This window comes from Labrus bergylta, chromosome 12 (genome assembly GCF_963930695.1).
Source record: "Labrus bergylta chromosome 12, fLabBer1.1, whole genome shotgun sequence".
NCBI classification, from domain to species: Eukaryota; Metazoa; Chordata; class Actinopteri; order Labriformes; family Labridae; genus Labrus; species Labrus bergylta.
In genome coordinates, this window is record NC_089206.1 from 5,165,244 (window position 1) to 5,188,975 (window position 23,732).

The 23,732-nt window shown below is 39.4% G+C and overlaps 1 protein-coding gene across 1 annotated transcript in view; it reads right to left on the minus strand.

The window, feature by feature from the left end:
• LOC114921167 (uncharacterized) overlaps positions 1–23,732 on the minus strand; it is a 43,779-nt gene that overhangs the window by 4,535 nt on the left and 15,512 nt on the right. Inside the window, exons 11-17 of the mRNA XM_065961693.1 lie at positions 22,417–22,507; positions 20,174–20,260; positions 14,416–14,568; positions 10,994–11,123; positions 10,837–10,869; positions 10,334–10,431; positions 7,903–7,986 (exon numbers count right to left, since the gene is read on the minus strand). Of these exons, the coding sequence (XP_065817765.1) occupies positions 7,903–7,986; positions 10,334–10,431; positions 10,837–10,869; positions 10,994–11,123; positions 14,416–14,568; positions 20,174–20,260; positions 22,417–22,507 (676 nt within the window). The remainder of the gene's footprint in view (positions 1–7,902; positions 7,987–10,333; positions 10,432–10,836; positions 10,870–10,993; positions 11,124–14,415; positions 14,569–20,173; positions 20,261–22,416; positions 22,508–23,732) is intronic.

A 23,732-nucleotide genomic window follows, 5' to 3' on the forward strand; every position in this document is an offset into this window, starting at 1 on the left:
TGGTGAAACATGTAAATTGTATCAGATCTATGTTTGGATAGGAGCCAACTATATGTTGTCAACAACTGTTTGCTAGACAGAGAGTCTATACAAATCAGTGTCATGTCATCTTTATTGTTTTATAGTGATGTACCCAAATGGAAAGGAATTTGTGGGCTGTACCTTCTAGCAGAATATAAGCCACACTGTGTGATGAAGACTTGGCCACTTTGCCAATGATTGTCAATGATTGTGAGATCTTGGTCAGCATGGGTCAGCGATGGTCTGCACTTTGTCAGCCATGTGTGTTGTGTTTCTGTGTTGTCTGACCATGGCTGAATAGATCTAAGATGATCCACAGTCTGTTTCACGTTTTCATAATCGTTCATGTACTACAGAAATAACCCCCACCTCACATTTACATTAACAGGTCCTCAAATCTTTTCACAGGTGAGGACACGCATATTTTTTTTCTCTCTCTCATGGCATGAGAGAGGTGCGAGATATAAACACCTGTCTCTAAAATATTATATTACACTCACAGAATATGTGCAAATGAGTCTATTTGCATACTTTTTACCTGATGTTTTTCACAATCTGTCAGGAGAGCACAACATGAGTTATCAACAGAGGCAGGAGAGGTTTTATTTTCTGATTCTCAGTCTGAGTGACTTCATCCCCCCCTGCTGTGCCTGTTAGTTGATGAGCCTTGTTGCTTTTGCATGTCTTTATTTTTTAACAAACACATACAGTGGCCAATAAAGCCAACAGATCTACAACCACTCTTCCAGACGGCTTTAGGGGGAATAAAGGGCTTGCCTGTTCTATGAGTCAATGTGTTTCCTATTTAATGAGTGAGGATAAGAAGGATAATAAGATGGCATTGTGTATCGTACCGTGGTGGAAAATACTAAGCTACAGAGTAAAAAAAATCAGAAATGCATAATAAATGTTTCTAATCCCCCAGTTAGAAGGTATATCTTAGAAAGTATCAGTTAAAATGATAATATCCCAAAGAGCTAAAGGTGCAGAAAGAAACACTTCTACTATATATTAGCATTCATCAGCACCTACAGGAAATAGATTAAATCAGTGGCTCTCAAACGTTTTACAATGAGGACCACCACACTCTAAGTACGACCATTGTGGCCAACATTAAAATACACTATAGCGCAGGGCTAAGTAACAACATCAAGAGTTTACACAGGAGGCAGTTTTATCCTTGATATGCATATTATTCATTTTTGTTCACACACCACGCTCTGCAGCCTGGGCTCATTCTCTGTGCCCCTCCAACAGAATCCAATGTGGACGTGACTCGACTCCTATTTTCTTACTGGTTTTACGTCGTTAGCTGCTAGCGGGTGCTGAAGCGTCACTGCTAACCTCGCCTCTCCCACATATTCACTTCCTCTGCTTACCATCACAGCTTTGCTTGTAAACTACTTAATTTGTACATCTTTATCTAAAAACTTTTTTTTTCAAATCTGAGATTTCCATTTAAGAGACTTCCAGTGTACCACAAAAGGGATCCCATGTAGCACCAGTGGTACTCGCACCACAGTTTGGGAATGAATGGATTATCTGATTGGTTGTAACTTACTGTAGTGCAACTGTTAACTTATGTAAGGATTTAAAAATGTCATTATCGATAACAAAAACATTAAGAGAAAATATAAGTAGTCAAGCAGCTTCAGTGTTATAAATCCGCTTTAGCAGGAGTCTTGATATCTGTTGGAAAATACTGAAGATTAATAAACACTAAAGATGTCTCATCAACCACATTACACACTACTTTCCCGGGCTCTCTTATCAACAGTGTGTATACACTGATGTGTACTCCCACACAAGTTGTGGAATTTATAAACTTAAAGGTATTCTTAAGAATATGTGTAAGTATAAGCACAGCTCTGACTTTGTTAACAAACAGATAGTGATGGAATAGTAAAACCTTCAAATAGAAAGCATTACGAGTGTCACAGCACGCGTTAAAGCAACAATAGGAATTCGGTTTGGTCCACTTTGGTGCCCTCCTAAGTTCTCTGAGTGCAACTGCACATCTGCTGGTGGTCTTGTTTACTTTTTTAGGTCATAAAGAGGCATCAGTTTTAATTTCATTTAAATTCATAACCATCTAAAAAAGTATTCACTGTGGCTTTAACAAGCTAAACATTTAAAGAGGACATATGATCCCCCTTGTCCACTTTTTCAAACAGTCCCCTGTGGTCTAAATGAAACATCTGTGCTGTGCTTTGGTCAAAATATAACATGAATCAAGCACCAGAGGAGGTTTGTGACCCTGTATAAACCAGCTCTCTCTGAACGCTCCGTTTTGGTGTGTGTGTCTCTTTAAATGCAATGACCCCCCCCCCCCCCCCCCCCCAAGTTTTCCTGTTAGACATCACTCCTCTGTAGCGAGAATAAAAATGGCAGACCCACGCAAAAGTTTTACTCTAGGCTGGGGGTGGAGTCCATGGGTGGAGTTACCAGGGGAGGGGAGGGGATTTTTTAAAATCAGAATCCCACTGTGACATCACAAGGAGAGCGAATTTGAAACAGAGCATTTTTCTCTGTGTTGTAAGACTTATGCAGACCACAAACAAAGGACTGGATGGATTTATTTCACATTTTGTGGGTCAGTAGACACTCAGGTTACCCAAATATATGTTCAAAAACACTGTAGAAGTGTTTTATAATATGTCCCCTTTAAATAGCATTGAGAGGTTGAAACAAAAAGTGCTGCAACAAAAGTATCTCAGATATATGGAAAGATTATGCTTTTGGTTATATTTTACTTTTTTTATATGCGTATAACCATTCAAATTGATATAATGCTGTCATCACTATGACATGTGCATTGGAGGATTGCCTATTTTAGCGATAAGCAAATGAAAAAGGTGGCTTGTAAACATTATACTGATACATACTTAAATTCCCTCAGGCTCGCAATGAACGTCCATTGAAAATATTTCTTCTTCATTTTAACAGCAAACGGATTCTGTCGGCATTAAATTGCATCCAAATGTTTTTGTGTTGTATACAAATGTGATTTTTTTTTGTGAGTCAGGGCTGCTCCACACAAATAAAGCTGCGAGTCTTTAAAGTGAGCTGTTACTCACACCTGTCAGAAGCACACTGAATGATCTTTAATCTGCAGGTTTGAGCTTTTTACTTTAAAGGCGAGATTAAAAGCTCCTTATCTGCCGCCACTGAGCTGGGATGGATTGGTGTCTATATGAAGAGATTGTGATTACATCGCAGCAGCCAGCTTTTATGACTATGACTATTCAATATATATCAGACTTCCAGCGAAGAAAAGCGTATTACATAAAGCGTCTGCTTCTATTCTGAGCTGTTATAAAATCATGCCTCCAGAATAACAGCCACAAAAAAAAAAGAAAAAAAAACTTCTCCAAAATCAGACCTCCAAAAATTTCATGAGCTTCTTCTTCTATGATTAATAAATTTGCATGTTGGCTATTCAGGGGCATCATTATGAATTCTCCTCTCCGGTGAGAAGATGTGACTAAATATGAAGCCTTTTCCCAAACCTGCTGCTCCCCTGCAACAGAAACACAGCCGAGTCACTCTCAATCATTTTCTCCGATGCTCCTGAAGGGCTTTATTGTATATTCAGGAGCTTTCACAGACACAATATTAGAGCGGCGGCCCCAACACGGTGAAATTAGCAAAGGAGGGGATGGACGCAGGTGGTGCTCTGGACTGAGAGTTTGGAGTGTGTGGATGGTGATTGTGTCTAAACTTGATATTTTGATATTTTCAAGATGGCACAGAATGGACCGATACAGTTTTTAAAACATAACTCTTAATTATTAAAGTTATGAAAACTGGAGGGGGGGGGGGGGGGGATGACGGTGCATTTTGTCACGGCTCCCTGCTGATGAAAAACAACTGGCGGCCTGAGGGGGGACACTGCAGCTAAAGGTCAAATTGTAAAACTTTGAAAGGCCACAGCCACTTCACCAGCAGACTGTTTTCAATATTACTCAGAGTGATTCATTGAACAGAGAAGGGGACAATACTTAAATCTTAAGATTTATCATGTAACATTTCACTTTACGGAACAGTTTGACTTTTTTACGATTTACTCCAAGAGGGGAGAAGGTCCTTATAAGACCGTTTATTTTAAATGTCGTTGATTAAGCATAAGCTTACACAGAGCAAGGATTAATGAGTTTGTATTCAATGTTAAATCTTCCCGGAGTTATTGAGATAAAATGCTTTTTGATTTCTCCATTTTTTTTATAATGTACATGCTGTATATACTGTCTCATAAAGAGCATGTGTTTCATATTAAATTGTCTCTCTCACCAAGTAAAGAAAAATACTCTATCTAGAGGTGGTGTTATTTAATCAGCTGCCTCAATGAGCTTTAGCTTCAAACATAAAAACAAAAACCGTAAATATGTCTACCCTGAAACTTGAATTTAATAGCCGTGGTTTCTATTTACACGACATGAAAAACTAGATTAACGGCTCCGTTAACTCCCGGGAATATCCAGGAATTCTGGTCCAAAATTCAAAACATTATCATTTCTATAGCTCACAGTATTGTCATATACATGTTAAAACCACACCCAGTCCAGACCCAGGGGCAGGAAGGGGGTGGGGTGGGGGGCTTCCTCACCTTGATACTGACAGTCTACGTCTTTCGGTTTTGACTGTTAATTCCTGTGCAGAGCCGTTAAATTGTACTTCTTATGATGTCTGCCTAGAATCCCACTTTTTCACTTCAGTCTGTGAGATGACCCTGACTTTTATTTGGGACATGCGTCAATATCAGGCAAGTCTTTAATTATTTTTATACTAAACTCGTCCACAGCAAAGATGGGACAGATTATACAATTGTACATTTACACCAGAGTGAATATTTAACTGTGAACACAGTTGTGTGATTTTTAAAAGTTTAATTTAGAAATGACTTATTTGATCTTACTCACACCTGTTTACAGCTGCCTTTCATTCAACAATTTTAATAAGATTTTAATCTTTAGCTCTGCACTGTAACTTTTATATTTTAACTTTATTTATTTCAATTAATTTCATTTGAATTATTTTTATTTGAACATATTTTCAGATTAAATCATTTCAGTGATTAAATATTCTATTTTAAAGTTTCTTTTCTTTCCTCTGTCATGATGCTTTTGTTGTCTTGTGTGAAGCACTTTGAATTGCCTTGTTGTTGAAATGTGCTATAGAAATGAACTTGCCTTGCCTTGCTTTTTAGGGCAGCCCATCTATGCCAACCTGTTGCACTATACTTTATCATCGTTAGTTTTGACCATTAACTATTCAAGCAATAATTGCATCATTGGCCTTTAATTCAAAGCTGCCTTTATTTGTCAAAATGTGCAGCAGCAACAGCGTGCTATATGGGGATCCTTTGCAACGCCAAGTCTGGAACCCCCTGGATTAGAGACACACACTTCTTTAATCATTTTACTAACTTACCTGCAAATAAAAGATAATTGTACAGTTTAAGCCTTGACCTTTAACGCTCTAACCGTGTCCCCTGGTGATGTATCTTGTTAAATCTATACCAGTACAAGAGAGTTAGGGAAGGTCTGAAACTATTATCGCTTGCATATTATCAGTTCAAGGTGGGATATTTACATCGCTGTTACAACTGCAGAGTTTAACATTGCATGTGCATGACTGAGTGTGTATGTGAAGCCCCCTATGTGTCATACTTCTCACACTACAGTAACGCCTTGTGAGTCCATCAATGGGACACCATTATTACACCGTTTCCATACTGACAGCAGAACCTAATTAGAGCATGAATCTCTAATCATGGGGTTATCCTCATTATTTTGTCCTCTCACTATAAAGCCCGTCTTTAGTAACTTCACTTCCTTCTTGCTCACTTGTGTGTAAGTTGTGGTGGTGGGTGGGTGAGATGGGTGCAGTGCACAGGAATCTAATTGTGGCTGTAATATAACACAATTCCCTACCAGGCCTAAAGCTCACAGCACTCTCTATAATATCCCTGCACTCAAACACAGCAGGAAGGGTAAGTGGACTCTCTATGATGATGGATCGTCCTTAGAGATATGGGAAAGGTGAGGAAAATAGGCTCTACTTTTGTATTGATTGTTTTTGGTGGGGACTCTATAAAAAAAAGACAAAGTGCCTGCTGAAATGTCAGAAGTAGGCTTGAGCGCTATAAACCTAATCTAAGCAGGTTAGTGGGCAAAGGAAATGTCCTCCTTTGTAGACACTGGGATCAAAGAAAAACACAGGGACCTCCTCTGAATCCACCGGTGTGTGTGACCGAGGAATTCTCTTTATGAAGGAACTTTATGTTGAGGAAAATGCTCAATGGAAACCACAGTTCTCAAGACAAACTCGTTAAATGTTTTCATTGTTTTTGTTTGCAGAGGGTCCAGTCAACTTTGAAAGTACCTTAAGGCACAGCAAACCCAAATCCACATCATCGCTTTCACTATAGAATATAAGAGCTGTATGTACATAGGAATTTAAAAAAGACTAGACATTAGTTTAATCTTATTTTGAGATATTGTCATTCATTTCATTTATGGTCAGATTTGGCACGATTAAGATCAGATAAATATTCTAAAATAGGAATAGTTTGAAGGCAGATGATTGGCTGTTCACACCGAGCTGTGCAGAGATTATTGATCACCACGTGTGTTTAATTTCGGGGGCAGCACTCGTCTCTCTGCAGCTGTGAGAGTTTTTTGTGCAGCCTTTTATGATCTAATATTGATGGAGAGTGTTCAACTTTGCAGCAATGCAGCACCAGAGGCAATATTGAGCTTTTTGTTAATAATCTAGAGAAGGAGCAATCTTATCTAATGTTTCATCTGTATGCTAACAAAAACATGGTCCGAAGTTGACACCCACCAAGCACAAATACAGACAGATCTTAGAGGGCTATCGGCCACATGTTGGGTAAACGTTTGTACCAAAGTAGTCATGAAATTATAAAAAACTGTGCTGCGTTTGACTCCATGTTGGTGTACCTGCAGCTTCTGTCTCCTGCTCTTCTGCTGTCTGCATGTCATAGCTTCATGGGGGCAGGTTGACATGTGCACACATACTCTGATGCACAAATGCACTCCGCACACACACCACTCACCACTTACTATCCAGGACATCAGCAACCCTGCTGCAACCGGTCTGCTGTTAGCTAGTGTTAGCATAAGGCTAAATAAATAGCTTGTATGTATTCCATATTTTGTTCAGAGGTACGTTTTGACTGCTTTACATTTTTCTCTGACCAGAAAGAAATATGCTTGGCTGGTGGATTTTTTCAGCCAGAATGTCAAGAACCTAATTACAGTCCCTCGCCAAGAATGAAAAGCTAAAACTTGAACAACAATATTAAGTTTTTTTCAGTGGAACGATTCAACCACAGAACTTTGTGGTATATATCCTTTTTTCCATGTGTTGCTTTTTTCTTAATAACACATCAGAAACCCTCCAGGGGGGCTTCAACAGCTTCTCATTTTCATAGTGTTGTCGACCATTCATTGATGTCACGCATTAACGGTCAGGGTAAACTTGTCTGTTGCACTTTCCGCCAAATAAGACAGCCCAAAGTGATCATTAAATCCTGAAAAAGTTATTAAAAAACGAGTAAGAATAGCATTTTCCAAAGCTGCTATCGGTCGTGTTTGCTGTTAAAGGATGTCGAGGCCACGGCTCCGTGCAGCTCAGGCATTATGTCCTTGTGTAAGCCCTGAAGGACACCTATAGTGAAAAAAATGAAGTAACCTTGGGGACTTCTTACCCTGAAATATATGTACTTTCCCAGAGTAGAGAGGGAGATAACATGACAAATAATTGAAGAGGGCCATCCTGAGACTACGGAAACGGAGGGCAATCCATCTCTGAGGCTGTACAAAAGAGATATTGAAATAATAACTCAAGGATTACCAGTATGACAGAGTAGAGTTTCTTCATCTCCTCACACGTCTTCGTCAGTGCCGAGAGATCCGTGTTGTATTTCTCAATCGCCATCTAGGGTATAGAGAACAGAAATGGAAGCTCCTGGTGATTTCTTTTGCGCTGTTTGAGTAAATCAAAACTCAAACTCGGTTGACACTTAACTCTGCATAACATCAATTCGTATAATGCGGAAAAAAACATGCTTTGAAAGGGCACATGTGATCAACAGTGTATTTTTGACCTTGAGAAAGCTGCAAGTCAAAGACATCCTGTGATTCTTTTCTGTTGACAATTACAGAAGGTATAGAAAGTCATGTTTGGTCAGAAATGTACACAACTGAAGGTCAGTTTTCCGAATCTGTTTTGTACAAATCTGCTTCCAATAAGAAGCTTAGGATTTGTACTGTTTATGTTACCATTTGTACATTCAGTTTTTACCTCCTGTCATAAATAGTTGTGACAAGAGCAAAGGAGAAAGTCAAGGGGAAGCTTCCAGTGTTGTTTAGATAAAATATGTAAGTTATGCATTATGTTAACGCAAACCAGAATCTTTTCTGACAACCAACCAAATAGTTTTGTGCAAAAAATTACCAAACTGTGATCATGTCACATTGTTAACCAATTTTTGCTAGCCGCTAATTTCCCACTCCTTAAACAGACATTTAAATACAGACTAGTCCTAAGGTAAGAGAACACTTGGGCTGTCAGTGATGTGATGAGCTGTATTTTCAGTCCAATCAGGTCACAGCGTCCACGGGTTAATGACGCCAAATTTGTTTGAGGAGTGTGGCTAACGTTAGCAATGACAGCAGCACCAGCCTTAGGTCCGTCCTACCGGTAAACGTCGACATGCCTATTCTGAATGTGTTTGTCCTTTGCTCTGGTCGAGTGGTTACATGCTAGTTCAACCTGACACAGGTACACTTTTATCTCCATTTTCTACATCAAAATACTGCCAAACCGCACTGCTCCTATAGAGGTGCCATCTGTCCACTTTGCTGGTTTACATCCGGCAGTAGAGCTGGGTAAGCAGGTCAATTAACAGGGACTACAACCAGTCTATGGCTAATATTGTGGTTGGCTGCGTATCAGCATTACAGCTTTAGACACAACACTTTAGACCAGCTTTGAGGGTGAACATAAATATTAATAATTGGTTTAACTGACTAGAAATTCTGGTGCAGACTAGGGAGGTTAGACAATGTTGAATTATTTATTCGGCTGCACATCCCTATTCCAGTACCCCTGTCTCAAGTCTTATACAACCGTTATTTACAGATAAACCTGATTGTGTGACCTCTTCAGTGACAGGACCTGTAAACTCTGTCACACTGTGGGGGACATTTCCCCACACCCTTAGGGCATCATGGGTTACCTAATAGTTTGATGAGTATGAAAAGTATGGGAATTAATGCTATGGTGGCCATCGTCACCAAATCTTATCCAAACTGGATAACTACAGGAGATTTTGAACCAGTTTGTTAAACAGCGTTCTTCCCCCACAATCAGAAAACACAAAGTGACGGAATATCTTTTAGAATAAAATATGTTATGATGGTAACATATCCCTCAATAACAGGTTCATAGACATCAAGAACCCAAGGCTCATTGGGGAAAAGAATACTTTCCACTGTTTTTCTCATATTTGTCAATCATCTGTATGTCGTTTGAGAGAGCTGTCACATACTGTAAGTCGTTTTAGAAGCCAATGGCAATCAAGCTACTCTGTTAGTTAGTCATGAAAAAGAGTTGGTTTTAAATGCAAGTTTTAGATCCTTAAGGTGTTTGAACATTGGCCAATTGATCATAATTGGCCATCTGAAGTCCAATTTGATCAATATGCTATAAAAAGTTTATTTTTTTATCATCTGTTTTGTCCTCACTTAGGACCACCATCATGAAGTAAAATGCTGTAATAAGTCCAGCCGCCACAAGCAAATGGCTTTATTAAATGATGAAATCTGTTTGTTTTTTAAATGCTTTAAAACCCTAATGATCAAAAATCAATAAAAGCAGAGAGTGTAGGATCATCACAGCAACATATCTCCTGTTTTTAATGACTTTATGGACGTCAGTAGACAGGAGAATCCGTCACCAATAGTGTGTTTAAGGTCTGTGTGTGTTTTTTTGTGTGTGATGCTACTAGAATGTATTTAGAGAAGATCATAAGTGCATGTTAAAATAATGAATTAGTAATCTATCTGATTACATCCCCAGTGGCTACTCAGCTCCCTCTAAAGCAGGAAGATGCCAATAAAAGCAGTGAAGAAGGAGACCACAAGCTGAGAAAGCAGACAGTAGTAAACAGTTCATTTGTGAGGAAAAACATAATCGATATCGTGTTTGTTTACAAGAAGACACATTGTACCTTTAAATGGCTGAGTGACTAAATTATAAAAAACAAGATTAAGTGCTCCACCTTCAGGTCTCTGGAGAAGTTGGGGTGAACAATTCCGTTTTTTCTCTTCCTGGCCATCTTTTTGTACTGCACGACTTTCTGCAGTTCATTCTTCAGGACTGAAACAACACACACACACGCACACACAAATACACACACACACACACGCACGGACTTTGGTTACAATTTGTCATATCTGACCACTGAGGCAAATAGCTGCTTTAAATCAGACGCTGTCTCCTGTGTGATCATGTGGAGTGCTGTATTTGTGCTCGTTGTAACTTGTTGTAAGTCATCATACAGACAATATATTGGACTGAGCCCATTTATTCCCCACAGACAACGCTTTTTTCAACAAAGTACAGTGAGACTTCAATTACGGAAAGAGCTAGTAAATGTTACTATCACACAGCCTCACAAAAAAAGCTTACGTTGGCACAAAAAAAAGTCGGGTCGGTATTACAGTGATCTCAGCAGATTTGGGAGCAGTCTTTGGGTGCTGTAGTAAAATCTGATCTACTCACCATCTACTTCTGCGGTCAGGCCTTTAATGGAGGCTATCCAAAAGACACACACACACACACACACAGAGAAAATACAAATTTCACTTAACAGACCTCAATTGGAAAAGTACAACACAGCTTTCTTTCAGCTTTTGATCAAATCTTGATTAGCAAATACCTCCCGGGACAGTTTCGAATTCTGCCAACTCCTGGGTAAAAGTGGCCAGGCGCGGTTCATGCAACATGATCTGCTCCACAAGGGCATCGAGCAAGGTGAACGTCTTTTCTCTCCCACGGAGCTGTGAGAGCTGGAGATGGAGAAAAAAAGCACACATTGCTGTAAAAAAAAAAAACAGCCTGTACAAAGCTGTGGTCCCCCCGCTGCACAGCGTGAGGACTTATAACTTAAAGGAAACAAGACAGATGTGTATGGTGATATACTCCTCTGTGTGTAGCTTAAGAAAAAAAAACAGCTTCCTTACTCAAGGCCAGCGAAAGATTAGGACGGCCATTCACAGATTCTCTTTACACATACAGCTTGGTTTTTTTTCTGTGTTACACATTCTTTGTGTTGTGGATGTTGCCAATAAAAGTTAACCTTGGCGTAAAAAAATACTTACTGTGAGTGCTAGTACCAGAGTAAAACGGTTTGTGTTCATGAAGAGTTTTTTGTAGCTTAGTAATTGTACATTACTGCACATAGACAATAAAAGCCCAATGTGATTTCACTTAGCAATCTTTGAACCAACATTGAAAACTAACAAAAGACAGCCATCAAACATCAGCGTCGTGTTGCTTATGCACATCTTTAAAGGCTTTATATGTGCTTTTTTTCTTCCAGCAGATGTCGCCCCTTGAGCACCACCATGAAACCAAAACAACTCACGGTGCATTGTTGTGTTAGCATGCTAATGCTAGCTATCTTCACACTGCATGTAAATTAACCTGAAATGAGCGTGATGTAGAAACACAGTTAAGCAGTGAGTACAGTATGTTATTCTTCTTTTCTCTAGTCCCTCAATTAAACAACTTTTATACACGAGGGGAGGAGTCAGCCGGCCGTCCAGGCGATGTAAACAAAGTGAAGATAGGACTCTGAAAACTCTGAAAACATCACAGACAGTGGGACTCGGGTGTTACACCCATTGTAGACAGTCATGACTCACAGAGTTATTTTCAGAGGATAGACTTGATTTATATTACATTTAAGTGTGAAAAATCGCATTTATAAAGACTTTAAAGACAATTCTGTGCTTCATTAAGTTTTCCATGTTGAATTTTGTACATTCAACATTAAAAAAATAAATTAATAACTCTAACCTTTAATTCCAGATTACGAGCTAACTGATAGCCCTGCAGTGAAGACATGCCTTCAAGGATTTTATTTAGTTTCAATAGCTATTTTAGTCCTATCAATTTAGAAAGCACAACAGATTTAGTAAGAACCACAGTGATGATGTCAGAGGGCTGTCAGGGCTCAGGATTGCAATGTGAGATGTTAATCTGGGAACATGGTTTTCCTGGCAAACCATTTAGTACACCAGTAACAGCAGTAGCAGTATTATCTGTGACCGCTTTATATAATTGTTTAAAATGGTAATGATGAATCTACAATTCATGCCATGCTGCTCCTGATGGTGCTGCGTACTAAAATTGCAGCATGGCCCTTTTCAGATTCTGTGACGGTTACTTGTACACACTGGGTCATGTTGTTTACCAATTTAAGACCCAGTCAAGCCTTGAGATATACAACGACACACATCAAGTAGCCTACTGATGCTCACAAGTAAGGGGAAAAAAAATCAAAGAAAGCTCTTAGGCTGACTTGATTCCTGTTTTCTTTAAGGTAGTCGACCATTCATTTGCTGAAAGTCTGCCTCAAGCAGCAACAGTTTACAATTCTCAATTAGACCTGGAAACCCCTCTGAGGGAACACAGGGGCTCGGCTTCATTAAATGGAGCAGAGGACGTTTTAACTTCTGCGCGGAGTGCACTGCCCCTGAAACCATCTCAACAGAGAGACTTTTAGACAGAAAGGAGTGGTTCAAGCTTCATTCAAAGAAATGCAGAAAATACTCTTAATACATCCAGCAAGTACCACACCTCCAGAGCAGCAGTTCAACGTTTTGGGAATTAAGCTTTCTCTCTTTCTGGCCAAGAGTGAAATAAGAAGATTGGGATCGCACTCTTATAAAAAAAGAAGCCGCAGAAGGCAGATGTTTCGCTTAGCTTAGTATAACAAGCTGAGTAAAAGACTGCGAGTGGAGGCTGGTTCATTATTGGCATGATGTATTTATCCAGTAAGGATATTTTTTACTGGTAATAATAAGTAAGTACATTTTATTTATATGGCACTTTTCACAGACATTAGCCACAAAGTGCTTTACAAAGACATCAAATACAATAAACAGTATAATGGTGTAGTTAGAATTACCGTAATAGGAATAACAACAATAAGAGCACATAAGAAAAAATGAAAAGTTAAAATAAATAAAAACAATAATACCCATTCAGCAAACATTTAAAGGCAGACATTGATCCAGCAGATGTCGCCCTTGAGCACCAGCATAAAACCAAAACAACTTGCGCTGCATTGTTGTGTTAGCATGCTAATGCTAGTGTGAGCGTGATGTAGAAACACAGTTAAGCAGTGAGTACAGTATGTTATTCTTCTTTTCTCTAGTCCCTCAATTAAACAACTTTTATTCACAAGGGGAGGAGTCAGCTGCCATGCGGCAATGTCAACCAACTGAAGATATGTCTCGGAAAACTCGGAAAACATCACAGACAGTGGGACAGTCATGACTCATAGAGTTATTTTCAGAGGATATACTTGATTTCTATTATATTTAAGTGTGAAAAATCGCATATAAAGCCTCTAAGAAAGGGAAATATGAAGTCTTTTACTGTCCTTATACATAAAATTCCTACCGCTGGGTTTCCAACGTAAACAGGGTTGGTAGCATTTCTAAAAGTCTAGGAAAGTTTTGGAAATGTGTAGTTTTAAAGGCTCTAAAATGCTTTACTAAGTGTAGACTAGATGCTATATGCATGAATGTAGAAATCCCCATGTGTCATAAAACCATTCTGTATCAGACTGGCTTAGAAGAAGTGGTTTTAACACTTTGTAATTCTTTATAATTTCAGAGCAGAAGTTTAAAAATGCTGGCTTGTTGAGTTTGTTCATGTACCTACGGAGGAAGCCAAGGCTAGATGTACTCCAAACTCTTCAGCCTCAATACTACGCTAAATTAGCCCTCTCCTTGCTCCATAGTTATCAAACAGATATATGAGAGGTGAAAGTACATAAGCTTCTATCTAAAAGAAAAGTTTATTAAACTGAGCAAAACTGAGTGACAGCCGTTAATGAATGCAATGAATCTAAGAGATTCAGAAACCAGGGAAGCCAGGCGGTGACATGAAACCACACAGCAGAACAGAAGTCTAAGACCTGAGTGAATGTGAGAAATTTCAGCGAGAAAGACTTTAAGACGAAGTTGAAAGAGGACGTTGAGAAACCCTGCCGTGTATATCAATGAGTAGTCTTATTAGCCTTGCTGCAACTCAATCAAAGGTCAGAAAAGAGCGGCGGAGTCGTACTTTAGTTAAGGAGGAGAGGCGGAATCCCTTGGCCTTTCCCTTCCTGGCGTTCTCGTTGAGGTAATTGCCAATGGCGAGGAGGTACTCCAGCACGGAAACAAATGACCCGCAGTTGTTCAGCTGCGTGCACATTCTGATCTTCTGGTTAATCAGCTGGAAGACAAACACAAGGGCCACAGAGCAAAGTCATTTTGTTCTGTAATCCGACCGCACACAGGCGCAGCCGCTTTCATTTCCTCCACACAACAACTGTGAAATTTAAGTGGACTAAAGCTTGTTTAGGAAACTCTCCGTGCTGATAAAGCGTGGACAGAAATAACCCAGAGGCTTTAGTATTTTACATTATAAAGATAAAGAGCCAACTCACAACACCTCATTTGACCTAAAAAAAAAAGCAGAGCCTGGTTGTTTGGTGAGATTGTTATTTGTTATGCAATTAAGTGGAGCTAAATTTCCTTTAGGAATACTGCAGAATTTCCCAGTATAACCAGCTCTGGACAGATTGCTTTAAATATGGACAAGCTATAGAAATCACACTGAAAAGCTGAAAAGAAATAAATACCATATTATATGTTTTTCCAATGGTGTGTTAGGGGAGAAAGGTGTCAATGCTGAGGTGAAAACAGTCCTTCACAATTCTACAATTCTACAATTCACTTAGCAGACGCTTATATCCAAAGCGAAGTACATCAGAGAGTAAGAACAACAGAAACAAGGATCTAGAAAAAAGGGAACAATGTCAGTAAGAGCAAACGATCAGCTTTGAGTCTGATTGGACACACAGGTGCTGACAGGAAGTGACCAGAGGCAAAGCACAACATTGAGGGCAGTTCTTGAGAGCTCTAATCAGTATAGAAACCATCTTATAAGTCGTCGTTATCAAACAAAAACCATCGTCATTACCATCATCATCATCAATAATATGGAGACCATCATCATTAAGTTAGTAGGTATTCATGAAAGAGCTGGGTCTTTAGCTTTTTCTTAAAGGTGCAGAGGGACTCTGCAGATCGAATGGAGTTTGGAAGTTCATTCCACCACCGGGGGGCGACAGAGGAGAAGATTCACAAAGAGTTAACTTTTACAAATAAAGTGTGAACCAGCAAGCAAAAACACTTTCACCATATGATCCTGTTTAAAGAGTATCATCATAAAACCTGCCACTGGGACAACCTCGAGAAGATTGTAACAGTTGAAATTGTGGAATGCACCTTTAAGACAGTTAGTGGGGGAGCGACGTCACTAGATGGCGCCTTGTTTTTATCCTTGACGTTAGTTTGAGCGGTGCGTCAGCTATGGAGGAATGTTTGCAGAGCTCCTACTTTCCTTTTGACTCATTGTGGAATTGTAGAAAACATTGTGGAAACCCTAGATGCAAGTGGTTGTACACTTTTAGCTTGGAGTCTCAGATGCTCTCCACAACACCATTAACCAATAATTACGAGTCACCGATCCAAACCATTACAAGATAAAGGAGAAATCCTTCTTCTGTTTTGCCCATTGCTATTTCTACAGTCGAAAGATGAAACTGTTGAAACTGTTCAGCCCATAATGTCATTTCTTATTGAAGTTTACGTAATAAAGAAGTACACTGTGCCTTCATTAGACAACTGATTGTCAGCATATTGTGGCTTACAACTATTTTTTTTATAAGAAATGAAAACTCTAATCCTGTCTCTCTGTGCTAATTAATCTTGCCATGGCAAAGTCTTTTTGGTAGAAATATATTTTGGATGACTCATCTTTAAATTGAAGGCCCGTAGGCAGGTAATCCAGTCAAATACAGTTTGGAGGAAAAAAGCTAACTCCTCATTTTTGGACAATTCACTTCTTTTTTGTGATGATGAGAAATTTTTTTTAAATGATGTTAGTTTTGTGACGACCCCGTCTTTGGCTTGCTGCTGTTGTCTTGTCTGTGTGTGTTTGCTGCAGGGTGTGTGTGTCCTGGCTTACCACAGTTCCACCAACTTTCAGTTTTCCAAATGACTGAAACTCTCCGAGGCCTGTGTTTTTTTTGGCCCATTTCTTGCCCTCATTTGCCACACGGAAGGACTTCAACACCTTGCACCAAACCTTGAAATGCTTCCTTGTTTTAAGCCAGATATTTACAGCCAGTTAAAATCCACAAGCTTAAAGTATAAGCTTAGTAACACAGGAAAGCTAACTTCATATGTGCACAAATCTAGACAGTTTCTTGACAATTTCCTAAACTCTTTAGAGACTTGGCTACATGACTAAATCAGGTTATTTTTTGCTTCATTCTCAAAATCTGTGGCCCTACAGGAGATAAAGATGCTCTATCCTCTGGTACATTTTGAATACAAATTACGAAAAGGAGAAAATGTTGAATGTACTGTGATTTCCCCATTCAGTACATCTCATCTTCAGGAGATGTCTTCCTGTCTTCTGCATCACTGGATTATGTCCCAAGCCTTTGACTCTCTTATTTATATTTAGAAATGGTTTCACACGGAGCACAGCAAACAGTTTAAAGATAGAGCGGGGTCGACGATGCAGAGCACAGCCTGTCACCCTGGCAGTGAAAGTTTGCACCAACAAGCACATTGTAGGTGAGAATCCTCCTTGAAGGTGTGATTTCTGCTCTTTCTCTCCTCAAGCCCGAGTCTGTCAGGTGGGGATCAAATCCTCCTAAATGTTTTGGGGCTTTAAAAAGGTCTGCCCTGTCAGAGAATCAAAGGATTTAGGGTAGTCTGCTTCAGAGAGGACCCTAACCTCTCCATGTTTGAACGCCTGTTATGGAACAGTCACACACCACACTGTGGACTGCAGATGAGGAAACACTTTGTCGGAGATATCCTCCTGCAAATACCAAAGTTTGATTGAAAAATGACCTTTTTTTAATATCTCTAAGTTATAACACAGTAGAAAGAGAAAAAAAAAAAAAAAACATCCAAAAGAAAAAGCGTAGAGCAAATTGAAACTTAATGAAATTGCTAATCTTTCTTGTCGAGTCATCTAGCAGTGTGCGCGATATGTTTGTCTCTGGGTCTTCGACAAAGAAAAATTGCTGTCACAGTCGATGGATTACAAGGCCATCATTCTTATCCATTGTTTCTCTTCCTTCGCAGACAGTCAGCAGACAAGAGATTAGGACTGAGGCACTGATGCTGAAAGGAACAGAAGCTTCAGAGAATCACATAAAAAAAGAGAAACAGAAAAGACAGAGGAGCTGGAAGGTATTCTTGTCTGACTGCAATATCTTCACAGCCTGCGGTCCCCCATGCCAATAAACAGAAATCCTCTATAGGAGTATTAACGATTAGTCTGACTAATGTCAACCTGAAATGTGAGGATACTGGCACTGCACAAGTCTGACATGTTTGGCTCCAACTATAAGTTAGCCCTTTAATGACCAGAGTTATTTATGATATCAGTCAGTTACCCATACTTTATACATCTAGAATAACAGAAACTGTATATAATTCAATTATTTGAAAATATATGACAAACTACCGAACCTTCTCAGTTTAGAAGTAGATAGTTTGCCTTGATACTTGATTCTATTGATCATTCAAATGCATCATTTAAAGCAATAGCATGTAAATGTATCAAGGAATTGAACATTTTGACAACCTTATGATGCACACATTTTTTCTAAATGTTACAGCCTTCATGGAGCAAAATGTAACTATGACCCCTAGTGTTTATAATGGGTACTGCAGTCCAAATTCAAAACATTACAGAGAGCTGTCTCCCCCCGCCCCCTCCTCTCTAGAGTCAATGTGTACACTGGTTGCCATTTTGCGGTCACTGAAGCTTCAGTGTTTAGCCAGCTCTGCATCGGTCTGTAAACCTTTCTGTGTTCTAACCTCTCTCCATTTTTTATTCAAAAGCATCTCCCATATTTATTCTAGTCTTACCACGTTTCTGCTCTTGGAGCTTATGAGAAAAATGCAGAGGTTTTTTAGGTCAGGTAGAATCCATTATATCTGAACCCGTTAATTCTTCTTCCATCGCTGCATCACCTGTTGGTTTGCTTTTTTGCCTGGAAAACTAAGGTCTGTCCACAGTGGCCGTGTCGGGGTTTATTAAAACCGCCTACCTTCTCTGGTCAAAACAAAAACAAACCATTCAAGGACCAAAATCGAAACTTAGGAAGAGGACATACTGGATGCTGCATTGTCGTCAGAGAAGCCAGCACTTGCATGTTTCCTTAATAGTCTGATGATATAGTAAGGTCACTTTATCATTTCATTCAGTAGATCTCCTACATATTGGTCCGGTAAGCAAGACATGCTCAGATAATAACAATGTAAGAATACACTACACTCACATTAAGGCTAAGTCAGGGTCAGTTGACAATCGCAGGTTTTGTATAAAACAAACTCAGTGACTTCCTTGTCTACTGTTGAAGTACAATCAAATTCTATGAAATCCATTCTATTTCTATTTCATTTCACTTGTATTCATTTAAAAAGTGCTTGTCTTTAAAGAAAGTCTAAAAGTTTGTTGATTGAAAGTCAAATTCATGAATTTCTCCTCAGCGCTCGCCAGAAGTGGGTCTCTGATAAAGATAACACCTTTCTATGTTTTACACCACCTACAGGAAAAATGGAACTTGATTTGATTAAGATCCATCTTTTCTGCTCCGTGGAATGATGAGAGGTGTCTGAAAGTGGCTCTCATGCCTTTCTGTTTTCGGCGCGCTTAACAAGCCAGCAAATCAAACGGAAACTTCTTCAGCAGGCACTTCAAACATAAAGCTCAAACTGGAGGGTAAAAAAAAAAGAAGCTTTCATGTGTTAATGTAAGTTTATCCCCAGATGTTCTTTTCATTTATGTCTAAAACCACAATGTATCTGAACATTAGCATTTGCAGAATACATTTGCATGCTCATGTTTCACCCGGTGCTTCATGAGGAGGCTGACGATTTGCCCTTTTTCAGCTCGTAGGAGTGTGTGTGAAACTTTAAAAACAGCCCGACTTCTGATTCAACAGTTGATTCACATGAGGAGGTTTTACACCATATGTGATTTTTTTTTTAAAGTCTGAATTCAAAGATTAAAGTTTGAGTTGGGTTTACAATTATCACATCACTACACAACTTATTTCCATGGCATGATGGTGAGATACACCTCATCGCTTTGAAATTATTTGCACAATAAGAGGAAAGTTGCATATCAGTGATAATGGAGCTCAGCATACTTTTTTTTACCAGAATCCCACTGTGATGTCACAAGGAGAGCAAATTTGAAACGGAGCATTTTTCTCTGTGTTGTAAGACTTATGCAGACCACAAACAAAGGACTGGGTGGATTTATTTCACATTTTGTCTGTCGGTAGACACTCAGGTTACCCAATTATATGTTCAAAAACATACGTCAAAAAAGTGGATTTTTCATAATATGTCCCCTTTAAGCCTCCTGGCAAACAGCTAAAATGCGGCCGCCTGTAAGTCAACTAAGCCACGCCTCTAACCATAACTCTTATCCCTCTTAATTTAAAACACGAGTTATATGAATTAATCCATTTTTGCTGTCAGCTTCAAGTGGACACTCAAGGAACTGCTGTTTTTGTCAATTCCACATTAGCTTCATTTTAAAACACTGCGGTTCCAGTTTGGTTGAAGGTGTGTACATTCCTTGTGATCTTTTTCAATGTTCATTTCACAATGATTATGACAGTAGGATAAATTGTGCAGCCCTAGTTTTAACCTGGCACTCAAATACATTTTTCTACATACTACCTTGATCCCCTTCCATACATTTGACTTCAGAAGAGATCATATCTACTCACAGGCTGCAGGTCGTTCATGCTGTTGGGCAGTTCTCTCAGAGTGAGCAGCAGGTCCAGTTGTGTGCTCAGATGGGGGATGTTGCACATCTGTAACAGAAGGGGGGAAAGATGTAAATCTATTTAGCCCTTTACATAAAGAGAGAATGTAATAATCACATCAAGTCACCTATTTCCTAGAGATTGTATAGATTTATGTGATAAGACTGGTGGTAAAGTTGTTGGATGGCTGCGGCTCTTTCTCACAGGCTCAAGTTCTGTGTTGAGATTACCTCAGGCGAAAAGAGGAGTGCTGCAGGCCTGTCGACAGGCTGATTTAATAGAGAAACTGAAGGCTTGACACCCTGAAACGATTGGCTGAGCTGCCTAGTCGACCTTTGAGTCTGTGCTAACCTCTAATAAATCACTCCACATTGTCAGACAGTCCCGCACACGCTCAGGTACTGTCTCCTAGAAGCCAAAGGGCAGATAGTCTGAAAGATGGTCGGGAAAGATATTAGGATAAGTGTAAGAAATAAAGAACATATAGTCATTTTGTTTGTTTGTTTGGGGGTGAACTCAGAATGTGTCTTCCTCCTTCCCTGCTCCTCGTCTTGTCACATTTTTCTGGCACATGTGTTAACATATCACATCGACTCTCTGCCAAGGTAGCGCTGGGATAATTAAAATCCTCCTGGAATTAACTTGTTCTAACATTAGTCAGCAAACACACTCTCGGGTAGTTTGCCGACTTTGTCTCAGATCCATAACTCGAACTCTCGTCTTCACCAAATTGGAAGAGTAAAAAAGGAAGGCTCTCTCGTAGGATTTGTTCTTTGGCTTTAATCTCCAAGTGAAGCATACAAACCTGATTTAGGAACATGCAACAACCTATTTGCAGTGCAGTGCAAAGCATGATTAGGATTTGTTTCATCTTCGGGGAAAGGTCAGCGCTTCAAGGCTAATATGTCGATAAGTCTCTTTATAGGTAGATAAATAGTTTGCAGATGACACTCTTGTGTCACCATAGACATCCTAAATGAAAATAAATCATCCTGAACTATGTGACAGAACATTTGAACATTTTTCTGATTTAAAGGAAAACAAGAGCAGACGGCAATCGGCCTCATTCGTCTATATCTTCCTAGGATTTTTCTTAGATTTGTTCTTAAGAAGATCCGGAGAAAAGTCTTAAGGCCGATTCTTGAAGCTGTTATCAAACAGCAGAATTTTCGATTTTGATTAATGCCATGTCCTTGTAAACTTTGAAGCTAGAGAAACGCTCTTTCAATGCCTATATAAGGGCATGAGACTATGTGGTGGTGTGCACACACTGTAATCACACAGGATTTGTTGTAAGCTACTGTAACAAATACAAGATAAGAAAACTTTTGGTTGGGAATGTTAAAAGCTTCTTGAAAACTGCGTAAAAAAAATATATTAAGAACAGTTGGTGAATGAGGCCCATTAGTCTGTAAGACCAACTTCCACTCGTCGTAGCCTCGGGTTAAAAACACATGCTGGTAACATGATGGAGAAAAGCATCACATGGAGGAAACAATTAACTCTAACCCATAACGATGTTTTAAAATGTGAAACTAGGATGATTCATAACGTGTGTGTCAGCGTTTTCCTTTTTCCTTTTTTATTTATAAATTAACAGCTTTAAGGGGGCAGGATGAGTTGAATATGTGAAAATTGCAGAACATTATATTTTGAAAAAAAAAAACATGGAAAGCAGTCAGCAATCACCTCTAATCCCAGGATGTTCAGTTGATGCCATTTCACTTTCTATTAAGTGCGATGCTTAAATACCTGCATTAGTTGGCATCCATTAAGAGGAGTTATTATGTGATGATTATCTATTTAGAAGCATTCAGGCTGACTGTAATCTACCACTGAAATGTGTGCCCCCAGAAGGACCTGAGGATGTCTCTTGCATGTTAAACCTCTTATGTCTGGAGTCTAATACGCCTGCAATGCATTTCATCAGTGCACCCCTCCCACCCTCCTGCAGTTTGTAGCTGAGCACACATGATGACTGCCAGCCATGCGGTAAGGTGATAACCAGATGAATGCATAGAGCTTGTCACAACATCCACAGTGTGTGAACGAGGTGGCAGGTGCAAGAGTTGACAAGCCCTCCTAAAGAAAGTGCATCACATGGAGACGCTGGCTCGGGTCATGGTGTTAGATCCAAATCCCAAAGAAAATTTTTAAATCTGTTAGTTATAATGAAGGTTCATATGAGGAACTGAAAACTGTACCTCCATCATGAACTGGTCCACAATATGCAGCTCTGATACAGGTCCTTTGTGGGATTTGTATTTTTCCACATCATCCATGGTAGGGACATACCTTAATGAGGAAAATGAACAGAACAATATCACTGTTTTTGTGCGAATGTGTGATGTTTTTAACACTTCAAAGGGACATATTGCAGATTTCAAACCTTTTTATCCACCCCTGATAGATATATGGGGTGTGCGATATTACCACCAGGCCACCCGTCGCTCCAGTTAAGTGTGTTTCTGTTAGCAGAAGCACAGTGACATTATCATCGTCATGTACTATTTTGGCTTCACCTTTGTACAATGGAAGGAAGTTGAGGAGTGCCGTCCATCTTTATATACTGTCTTCGGTCAAAGCTACGTTTGTTTGATGAAATTTTAATGAACGTGAATGAGTCCATACGCAAAACATCAGTGATTTTTTTTTTCTCCAACACAAAAAAATACATAAAAAAGAGAACATATGAACAGACTCAGATCGAGTTTAAAAATGTATGTCAAATTGAGAATGTTTGTCTATTTCTATCAGACGCACTCTCATTTTGACCTTTGCCTCTTCATGTCATCATATTCTTTAGCTCCCCCTCCACCCACAGACATGTGCTATTACATTGATTTCCAGCAGTCGAGAGAAAGTTAAGTGATTAAAAGCCAAGTAGTGCTGATGCTCTTTGTCAACTCCTATATGCCGCGAGACGCTGATGGAAACAGCCATTTACTCGATTGTACTGAATTTGAACCCCGCTTGTCTTAAAGTGGACCTCCTCTAACTGAAGGCACATTCACTTTTTCATGAGCCGCTCTATGTGCCACTAGAGGAGCACCGGTCATTAATATTACAGCACCAGCAGGGAGTGGTTCCTTCAAGATTGTATTCCTCGGGCCTACGCCACAGCCCATTAAAATATATATTACGTTTTTCTTAGAATAAATAAAAAAACCTTCCACACAGTACATTAGATCACTCGCCTTCCAGGAGGTCAGCATCCAGAGTAGCTGAGTAAACTACAGGTACGATTCAGGAAGCATTTCACCCACTTCCAGTCATATATTCCTGAGGGCATGTCAATAGTTTCCATCTCCGCAAATAAACCAGAGATAAAACTTTTATTAGTAAAGCTGCTCTGGTAAAAGGTTCTGGCATCTGCTCTTTAGTATTAAAACTCTGGGAAGGCCTGGAGTGCAAAACGTGTGTTTTTCTCACAAGAACTGGCATTGGTTCAAACTGTTTTCTCACATAAGACCGTATAAATAATGGACTTATCCTCTGTGACATCACCTGCTGGTAGGTC